General features: G+C 47.3%; 1 protein-coding gene across 3 annotated transcripts in view; it reads right to left on the bottom strand.

Moving 5' to 3' along the window:
* Positions 1-8,220, bottom strand: part of LOC105853889 — a 17,959-nt gene extending 9,739 nt beyond the window's left edge. Inside the window, exons 1-4 of one of the 3 annotated variants that reach the window (XM_012727591.1) lie at positions 8,080-8,220; positions 6,515-6,929; positions 3,654-5,379; positions 432-614 (exon numbers count right to left, since the gene is read on the bottom strand). In XM_012727591.1, coding sequence (XP_012583045.1) covers positions 432-614; positions 3,654-5,379; positions 6,515-6,929; positions 8,080-8,143 — 2,388 coding nt within the window. In that variant the 5' untranslated portion in view covers positions 8,144-8,220. Of the gene's footprint in view, positions 1-431; positions 615-882; positions 1,022-3,653; positions 6,482-6,514; positions 6,930-8,079 lie in introns of those variants that run through there. The other 2 variants (XM_012727590.1, XM_012727592.1) reach the window with 2 other exon arrangements.
* Between the last annotated feature and the right edge of the window lie 2,347 nt (positions 8,221-10,567).

Genomic DNA, 10,567 nt, shown 5'->3' with positions numbered 1-10,567 from the left:
CCTTCGGGGCAGGCGGGAATCGACCTCATGCGGAAGCGGCTTTAGATTCTCAGTGCTGTGCTTTAACCCGCTGCGCCACCAGGAAGGGCCTTGGGGGAACTTTTAAAGATAAAAACAGTCCCTTCATCTTTAAAATATTTCCTTCATTCATATAAATGAATCCTTGTTTTCACTAAATTTCAGCTTCTGGCAAATTATCTTCTCTGGTAGAATAAGTCAAAACTTTGAGTGCAAAGGGAAGGGGTAGAGAGAAGTAAGATGAATGTTGTGATTTTTTCAGATAGAAAAAGAAGGTAACATTGGGAAAATGCTAAGTGTGGAAGGCCCTCGGCATGGCCCTCCCTTCCTGGGAGCCCCTAGATGGCCACAGCCCCATCACCCCACAAGGTATCCAGTCCTCCCGCCTCCAAGGCCCAATGAAGGTCAAGTACCAGGATGCGTCCTCTTCTCCTCAAACTCTGAGCCATCAGGAGCACCTCCTTGGCCATCTCCTGGGTAATTTGGGCGATTCTGTTCCCACCGTCCACACTGTCACCCTCTGGGAGAGGCTGGTCCAGCTTGGTGTGCAGCCAGGCCACAGAGCCGAGGGAGCTGGGAAGGACACAGTGCTGCTGCTAAGACAGAGTACAAACAGTGAGTCTCCTGATGCTCACCCTTTACTCTACAGCAGTGGTGGCCATGGGCTGTTCTCATTTTAGAAGAAGAATGGGGAGCAGAGTGTTTCCTGCTTCCCCATGTGCCAGCAGCTCTTGGCAATCTTGTCCAAGACCTCAGTGAGAACAGGAACCACTGAGTCCCTGGCACCATGCTCCATCTTACAGAATTTGCTAAAAGCTGGCATACTCAGAACCTAGTAGAGGTAAAACATCTGTTTCTGTCCATCTGTCAATGTTCAGATCTTCCCTGGGAGAAGGAGAATCTATACTGTTTTGAAGACATTCAGGAATACTTGAGTGTTCCCACACTTTCCGACACTGATGTATTTTCTCATCAATTATTCCACATGAAAGGGTTTTGCCATCTGGAATGAATAATTAACTTAGTTACTACTGAAACCAAAAATAAGCAGGTAAATCAAACAGCTTTGGGCACTGGAAATGTGAGTGGCCAGAAGCCAGCTCACCAAGCCATTACCTCTGAGAAGCCCCATTACTCACTGCTCACAAGGACTCAAATTCTCAGAATCTAACCTCCCTTGTTAGCCAGGTATGGCTGCCAAAGAGAAAAACAGTGATGGGGTATGGGGGCGTCAGTGTTGGCCTGGCATAGCTTGACACAGCCGTCAATAGAAGTTGTCCAGGATAAAAAGGTCTCATCTCTCCTCAAATGTAACTTAGATCTGGTCACAAGGTTCAAGCCAAGCGTGTGAGAACCATATGGTAAGAGTCCCACTCACTCAGGTTTGGCTCGGATGTGTCCAGATGTTGAAAACAGCAACCAGCCAGGTAGGTGGCTGGAGGGGTGCAGGGCTAAAAATGCAGATTACTTTCCTCTCCGATTTTAAAGTATTCGTTTCCATGTCAGGAGCAAATCTTAATACTCATAGTCTTAATACTCTGGGTCAAGCCCACCTCAGATCTTTTACTGCCTGGAAAGTCCTTCACATCCTTACAGACAAATACAAATTCCAGGCTTCTTTTGAAGTTCAGCTGAAGACTTTTCCATCCCTCCGACAGCCTTTGGCCTGAAATTTGATTTCTGCTGCACTTGAGTTTGTCTGGAACGTCCAGAATCACTCGTGAGTGTGAAGCACCAGACCCTGTGGTTGGCCTGGAGGAGTTGCAGACAAGTAAATTGGAGCTCCTGAGCCTTCAAAACCAACTGGTTAACTTTTCTACACTAGTCAGGAAGACATCTGAATTTCCCACCATTTTGTGCTGGCTTCTTCAACTAAATAATATCCCACCTTCTGAAAAAACACATGCATTAGTCTTGTTCTAAACAGCTGGGAATGTCTCCTGGATGCTAAGTAGGGTGAGTTAAGCCTTTTCTGGAGAGGGACAAATTACACTCAAGTGGCATGCTGGGTGCCAACAGGCTACCCAGAGGGGCATCCTTGAGTGGGTGAGAAGAGGGTGGAGAGCTCAGTTGAGACTGAGATTCAGCTACACTGACCAAAAAAAACAAGGAATAGATAGACATAGGTGAGTCCTTGAACCACCAAAGGTGAGAAGTAGGAAACTGGGGAATATTCATTACAACTCAGGTCTTAGATTCAGTTGTCAGGGACCCTAGGCATCCTGTGCCGGAAGCACCTCCAGGCTCTTCAATCAGTTATGGGTGATCCCCATAACTGGAATAAAGAATTTCCTGCTATGACTTATCAATGCCCCAAAGCAAGCCCCTGCCCCAGTCCATGTCTTCTCTCTATTGATTCTGGCAGGTGCTCACTGTGGGGGGCGCTTTTCTGACTGGAAGTGTGCTCAGAGCCCAGGGAAGGGAGAGCAGAGCAAATGTTCACCAGGGGTGGTATTTCTCCCTGCTCTGAACTCCCTCACACTGGATGATTTTTCAAGTGGAACTGTATGTAGAAGGGTAGTGCTTCCCTGAGCAAAAAACCTCTTTGCCCCAAGGAAATCAGCTGGCCAAGAGATGACAGACACCTCTTCACCAAAAGGAGGGGTGAGAGGAGCTGAACATACTTGCTGTTTGCCCCATTCCTGGGCAGCCAGCCTCACCCTGCCCTGCCAGCAGTGTGTGAAATCCCCCGAGAGGAGGTATGGATGAGAAAAGGAATGTATCAGATGAAGTGACAGAGACAGAAGATGTGAAATCAGTGACGTCAACGGCATTCGGCACGTGTGAGGAAACCCTATAGACAACATACAGCCTTGGAGCTGTGGAGGAGGTGAGCGGAAGACAGAGACCTTAAGCTGCAGGAAGACAGATCTTTGCCTGCTCTCCTCCCTGCTGCTGTAGAAACGGCCCTTTCTCATGCTGATGACATTTTAAAATGAAAAGTGAAGTAAAGAGCCATGGAGTGGGGAAGCATGTGGTCTACTCAGCTTTATGTTGGGAGAAGCCTCAGTAAGGAAGGGTTTGGAGGGTCTGTGAAGGTCAGCAAGGGGTCAGGCCAGGCTGTGCATAAAACCTTGGTCTGAGCAGCCTGCTGGGAACTTCTCAGGCACTGCCAAACAGCTGCATCTGCCACTGACTGGGGGCACAGCTGGGCACAGAAGGTGTTAGTAAACCCAGTGCTTGGCACCCACATGCCTGATTGTCCTGTCGCACGCCCTAGAAAGAAACAACCATGTGTGAAAGGTGCCCAACAGCCCCAGCATCCTCATAAATCCTTCCTTTTAGCCGAGCATATTCAAAGTGGGTTTCTGCCACCTGCAAACAAAAAAAACATCCCTGGGGCAGGGAGATAACTTGGCAGAAGTCAAAGCGTCATGAAGCAGACTGATACACAGGAGTGCTTCAGTCACAGCAAGAAGGGCCACTTCTGATTGGGGCAACTGGGAAAAACTTCACAAACATCAGTAATTGTAGCCACTACTGGTGCCAGACAACAGAGAATACAGATGCTTTCGTTAACCCTGTACCAGGAAAGTTATCAATGTTCCTATTATCTAAATTAGAATCTTCCAGAGGCTTTTATTATTAGCAAGAGAACAGAAGTGGGGAAGGGAGAAAGATGCTGACAATCCTACCGTGTCCAGGTCTGCTGCATTTGTCTTGGTGATGACTGGATCGGCTGAGTAGTTCCCCACTGAGCATCCTGGGGCACCTGTTGGGGTCACAACCCAAGAATGCGCACTACTTGCCCCTCCGGCTCCTGATATATAGGCCCCATGTTGGACCTGGGCCTGGGGATGGCTGTGTACTAAAGACGCTGCCGTCAGCTCATCACTGGGCTTCAAGCACTGGACCAGGTGTCTCCACGCCTTAGTGTGCCCACCATTCCAGGCCTGGAGCTGGGCTACAGCATAGTGAGCCTTGGCTGCCCACTCCCACTGAAGAACGTGCATTCTCCATGCCTCTGGATGTTGCTGAAGCACAGGGAGCCTTTGGGCCACCTCCTGGGTGAGCCTGAGGATGCTTTCCAGGGCCACAAGAATGTCTTCCTGGCCGGCCCCAGACGCCTGACCTCCTGCCACGATTCCCTGCACAGCTTGAATACCAGATACCATTTTTTCCAGGGAATTTTCCTGCCCAGTCTGTGCATCTTTGCAGAGAGAGAGACTTGGGCGGAGAGCATCTTGGAGGGCATGTGCATAGTCTGCATTGATGCTGCTGATGTAGCCAGTCAGGGCCTTGACTCGAAGGGTGAGTTCCAAGCTGAGAAGTTCAAAGCGGGTAGACAGGCTGGGAGACGGTGTAGGGGAAGAGGCCAGGATCTGCGCCACATCCAGCAGAGCCTCTGTGAGTACATGAACCTCCTTGCACAGAAAGGACACCGCACCCTTCACCTGCTTATCTCCACACAGTAAGCTAGACAGCCTGGCAGCCTCTTGTAGCCTCTGAGAAACATCCGCTGCCTGAGCCAACCCTTCCTGCATCCCCTGCTGGTTCTTTATGGCCTGTCGCAGGGGCAGTAGGAACAGGCCTTGTCTCCTACTGAGCCTCCCCAGGCACTGAAGCAGGTCTTGGACAGCCACTGACCATAGAAGGCACCTGTCCTCAAAGCTATCATCCCACAACTTAGGGGCATGGAGGTCATCAAAGGCCAGAGCCTTGTCCATCAGTTGTTTAGCATGGATCTCTGCCTCCTTTAATAGGTTTTGCATTTGTAAAAGTACTTCTGGGTCTTCAGTAGAGTCAGGGTCATCCTTACTCAAATCTGTGGGCCCAGTTTTGGTTGCTAGTTGAACTAATGAGACTAAATTCTGCTGAAGCTCCATGAAAACTGTTTTGTTCCCTGGAAGACCACTGTCTGGACTTTGCCAAAATAGTTGTTGACACAGAGGGTACCAGTCACCAGCTACAGCTACCAAAGACTGCCTGGTTTCCCTGGTTGTCCCAGGCAGCTGGAGAGCCACTTCCCGAAGGCTATCAGTTTGAGTTGTTGTGCAATGTACTATCTCTAGTCCTACATCAATAGTAGAAGTTGCTGGCCTTGGGAGAGCTTGGAGTTTAGTCACCCTCTCTGAAGCTAGGGCTCCTTTTGCAGCCAAGACCTCTTGAGCCGTATCTAGAGCTGCATCTTGCTTCCGCAGGTCAGGGCAAGTTGTGGTCACTGCCTGCTGGCAGTAGCTCTCTAAAGCAAGGATGAATTTGCTCCTGCCAGGAACGGGAGAATCTCTCGTCTGTGGCTGAGTGTCAGAAGTCAAGGGGCAGAAGACATACTCCCTTGGTGGATATGAAGTTTCTGGGTGATGTTTCCCCAGTGCAGTCCCCCTCTGATGTTTTAATTCATGAATTGTGGAATCCTGCAGGCTGGAGAGGAAAAAATAAGGCTTTCCTGTAGCAATATCAAATCTTTGGACTAGGTCCCGAAGGGGACTGAGGATATCTGGGTGGTTAGTCCCATCCAGTCCCTCTTGGATGCTCTGAGCTGAATAGACCAGCTGTTTTGCCACAGTTAAAAATGCATCCGTGTCCTGAGAGTTGTGACCACCTGAAGAGGACTCAGCGACTGCACCCAGGACAAGGGAAGACCGCTCCAGCTGCTGGATCAAGACTCTTAGGCCGTTTCGGAAAATGGGATCTCGGTGCTGGCCTACGTACCTGTTCATTACCTGCACTATGTGTGCAGCTCGGCCCTGTAGATACACTACATGTGTGGAAAGCTCTCTGACATCTCTACTTCCCAAAGTCCGTGCAAAAACCTCCAAGTGCTTAGTCATTTCCTGAACGGACAGACTCAGAAACTCAGGAATATTGAGAACATCGTCAAAACTTGCTAATAGGCTTTCAGAGACCCTGGCCCAGGCCTGGAGCAGGGCCTGCAGAGTAGCAGGACTCCAGTCCACACTAAACTCTTGGGGACTTTGTGAGAAAAGCCGTTGTACTCTGACCACAAGCCCCCAAAGGCTGGCCATGGTGACCTCCATGTCTTTGCCAGTTTGTTGCTGAGGGCAGCAAACCAAGACCAAGTGAGCCACACGCAGCATCTGCTTGGCCTGGTCATGGAACGCAGCAAGGAAAAGCTGGAGGCTCTTTGACAAGACCTTGCGGTTGCACGAGGAGGTGACTGGGGGAGTCACCAAGGCAGCCTGGACAAGCCTTTGAAGAGGGCTTTGAGTATCCGTGAAGGTGTCTAGGATCTGGCGTAACAGCCCATTGCTCACCCCCTGGGAGAGCACCTCAGTTGCAGACTGCAGAGCTGCGCGCTCCTCCCCTGACTCCAGGCTCCTCGGGTCAGTCCAGAGAGGCCCGGTGATCCGACCCACGGACCTGACGCGGGCGTTCCGCAGCTCCAGCACCTGGTGGCAGCTGGCCACCAATCGCAGCCTCTCTGGCGGAGCGGACCAGGCGGCCAAGCGCATGCAGTGCCAAACTATGGGCGCCAGCAATACGTCCAGCGCGCCTCCCAGCACACCCACAGGCTCTGGCGTGGCCAGTAGCTCACGGAGCTGCCGCAGGCTCCAGGCGAGCGCTCCGTTCCTTGCACCCGCCGCCGCCTGGGCTGAGGCTCCAGGCTCCAGCTGCACCAGGAGCTCGCCGAGGGTCTCCCTGGTCTGAGCGAAAATGTGGCGCCGGGAGACAGCCAGCTGCGGGTTGCGCGGACTTCGGAGGTGGCCGCGGACTGCCGCGAGCAGCGCGGGGATGCAGCCGCGGAGCCGGCGGCGAGCGCGGCCCAGGCGCTCCCCCCGCGCGCCTGCAGTGAGGCCTCCCAGGCGCAGCAGCGTGGCGGTCAGGTCTGCGAAGAGGCCGCGCCATGAGGCAGAGTCGCTGGCCTCCTCTAGAGCGTCCAGGCAGGTCAGGCACCCACCCACAGTCCGCACGGTCTTCGTCACCATCGCTGCGTCTTCCAGGAGCAGGACCTGTTTGAATAGTCAAAAAGAGACAGGCGTGAAGATACTTGCAGTTTCTGGGGCCATAGCAAGCACAATAGCAGCTGCTTCCCTTCCCGAGTTTAACCAGGAGCCCCGCCCCCCCCCCAACCAAACCTACTCAATGTCCTACAGACACTGTGTCCTATAAACACTACCCAGTGTCCTATAGACACTTAGTAGTGACATTTAAAGAAAACAGTTGGTTTCATTAAGATTGCTGGACCCTTTTAATTTGAAATACATTTAGGCGAGGAGGGGGAACCTGGGCTCAGGTTAGGGGAGCAATGAATTATCCATGTGGTAACCCCTACATAAGGAAGGTGATTAGTAAGATCCTAGGAAGGATGTGGATGGTGGGGATAAGTGAGATGGCCAGCCCAAGGCCTCTGAGAAATCTTCCCTGGCCTGACTGCTGCGCAGGATGTCTCTGCATCCTCTCCAGCAGACCTGTCACCTGTCTTCATCTCCTCCTCCCATCTCCCATCAGCAGGTGGCCAAGCCCTCTGGGTTTGCCTCTTGTATCTCTCCATTTCTAATCTTACTTACTTAATAAAGACATACTTGACTAAAGTTTTAGTGATAAACTTTAATAATATTTGTTAATATTTAAGCCACATAGAGTCTAACACTGAGCGATGACCTAACCCAAAAGGCTGATGAAAAGCCAAGTTGGAGAAAAGGGACTATTTGGAGACTATTTGGGGTTATCCTGGCCCCCTGAGACTCTTGTAAAAGTAGGCAGGTGCAACAGAGCTACCATTCTCCAGTCAAGTCTGCCCAATAGACTGTATTTCAGAGGCCTCCATGATGATGGTAGAGTAGCTACCTTCAAGGGGGAAGATGAAACTCTCAGTGATATCTTTTTTTATTCGGCGTTAGCAGTCAAGTGTGGGGGAGGAGGTGGACACATATGGTTTTAGGATCATAGACCCTAACACAGTGTGTCATGGGCCTCCTGGCAGCTGCCATGTGTCATGGTTACTGAATACAATGAAGTTGTGTCTGTGATCTTAGCAGAAGCTTGCGCAGGTTTCTCTGGCCAGGCATCCACTGCAGGAATGATGTGCCCCACCCATTTTTCCCAGCAGTGAGTCTCTGTCCTGACCAGCCAGCCCACCAGCTCTGACATCAGCCGCACCTTGGTGGTGGCCACCAGGACCTGCTGTGCTGTGCTCACTAGCTCCTCCTGGTGACTCTGACATTCTGGCTGAAGATGGAGCTTTTGCACTACCAGAGTCATGTTTTTCCCAGACAAAATCAGAGATTCAGCCGCAGGTTCCATTTCTTCCAGGAGCCACTCCTCCTCAGAGTCTCCAGCCAGCCTAGACAGACATGTTTTCATTCAGCATTTATCAATAGTTCAATAAAAGGTAATGTCAGTGAACTGAAATGTTACAAAAAAGAAACATACCCATAAGAAAATGATATTGAATTACAGAGCACTAAGAAGCCATTAAACAGGGTGTAGGTCTATCATTGCCATGATAGAAGACTCTGAAGACATAATGTTGAGTAAAATAAAGTTAAATTACAAAATAACCTGTATGGGAAGATCTCACTTGCCTTCAATTACATGCATATCTATATCGAGAACTATGTATCAGAAGGATAGTTGTCAAACTGCAATTGCACATAGTGTTTTAAAATGCACGTTGTTATTTTTTAAAAAAATTTCCAGCCCCCCTATTTTAAAAAATTTTAAGATTTACTTTATTTATGCATACAAAAGTGGGGTTGTAGGCCAGAGGTGCCGGGCTTGAGAGGATTCATCACAGAAAGAGTGGGGAACAGAACAGGTGTGTTGACTCAAATACACTGCTTAGGGGAGCAGGGAGAGACAGGAGAGGTCTGCTGCACCACGGGAGTCAGCTCCCTGGTTGGGATCCAGCTCATGCTGCAGTGGCTGCTGAAACCCTTTGCACGGCCAGTGAGACCCCACTTTGTTACTTTTCAGTTACCCTCATTTTTCTCTGCAGTGAGCATGTTTTATGTTCATAGGTCTGGAAGCTAAATATTGTTTATCCCTAAATTGATTTATATATTTAACATAATTCCAATTAAAATCTCAACAAGATTTTTGGTAGAAAGTAGCACATTGGGGTAAGTGGGGAAAATATAAATTGGCCTGGCCCACATTCTAAAATTTACTTGTCGGATGCCAAAACCTAGATAATCATCTTTGGAAAAAAAGACAAAGTGGAGATTTTATATAAATACAGGTATGTGTACAGGTATATGGATATACATACATACACACACATATATAATACATATCTATCTATCTATCTATCTATATATAGCACTACCAAATTCAAGACAGTATTGGTATCCAGATAGACATGTAGAAGAAAAAAGATGCTTGCATACTGATTTTCAACAAAGGTATAGAGATAATTCAGCAGAAAAGTAGAATAGTCTTTTCAACCATTCAAATAATAAGATATGCATATAAAAAATAGTAATAATCTGTACCTCACATCATATTTAAAAAGTTACTCAGAATGGATCATAGTTCTAAATGTGAAACTTGCATCTACAAAAATTTCTAAAAGGAAACAAAGAAGAAAATCTTTGTGATCTCATATTAGACGAAGATTCTTTAGCTATACACCATAAACACATTCTGTAAACAAACAAAAAAAAAGGGTAAATTAGGCTTCATCAAAATTAAGAATATCTCTTTGCCTTATGAAAGGCACTATTAAATGAGTAAAAAAAAAAGCCACAAGTTGAAAGAAAATATTTGCAAAGCATTTCTCTGACAAAAGACCATGTGAAGTATACAGAGAAATTTCAAGATGAAGAAAAAAAAACTAGACATTCAATAAATACGTGTAAAACAACTTGAACATACACTTCACCAAACAAGATACATGGATGGCAAATAAACACATGAAAATATGATGAATTAAGTCATTATTCACTAGGGAAATTCAAATTAAAATAGGAGTATTCTTACTAAAATAATTGACATTTAATGAACTGATTATATCAAGTGTTGGTAAGAATATATAATAACCAAACTCTGGTGCATGCTGTATACAATATGATACATCTACTTTAAAAGTTGGCAGTTCCTCAAAAGTATAAAGACTCAGCTACTGTAATACCCAACTATTCTACATCAAGACATTTGTCCCAGAAGAATTAGGCAAGTGTCCATATAAAGACTTATACACAAATATTTATAGCACCGTTGTGTGTAATAGTCCCAAACAGGAAATAATTGAAATGCTCATCAAGAAGTGAATGAATAACCAAGTTGTGGCAAATCCACACAGTGGAATTCTAGCTAGCAATGGAAAGGAATGTTGCTTGCATGAATGAGTCTCAAAATAACTAAAAACATTGCCAAGAGAAGGAAGCTAGACCCAAAAAAAAGCATATATTTAATTTATATAAAATTTTAGAAAATGCAAACTCCTTTATTCTAACAGAATATATGTCAGAAGAGTAGGTATGAAGGAGCACAAAGAGGCATTTAAAAACTTTTCAGGACAATCGATGTCTTCATTATTTTGATCGTAATCATGTTTTCATGGGTGATACTTATGTCAAAATGGACCAAATTGTACACTGTCACTATATTCAGATTATTGTATTATACTGGGATAAAACTGTTAAAA

This window comes from Condylura cristata, unplaced genomic scaffold (genome assembly GCF_000260355.1).
Source record: "Condylura cristata isolate star-nosed mole 26May11 unplaced genomic scaffold, ConCri1.0 scaffold00020, whole genome shotgun sequence".
Taxonomy (NCBI): domain Eukaryota; kingdom Metazoa; phylum Chordata; class Mammalia; order Eulipotyphla; family Talpidae; genus Condylura; species Condylura cristata.
The sequence above is the reverse complement of the archived record's forward strand: the minus strand, read 5'-3'. Positions and strand labels throughout refer to the sequence as shown.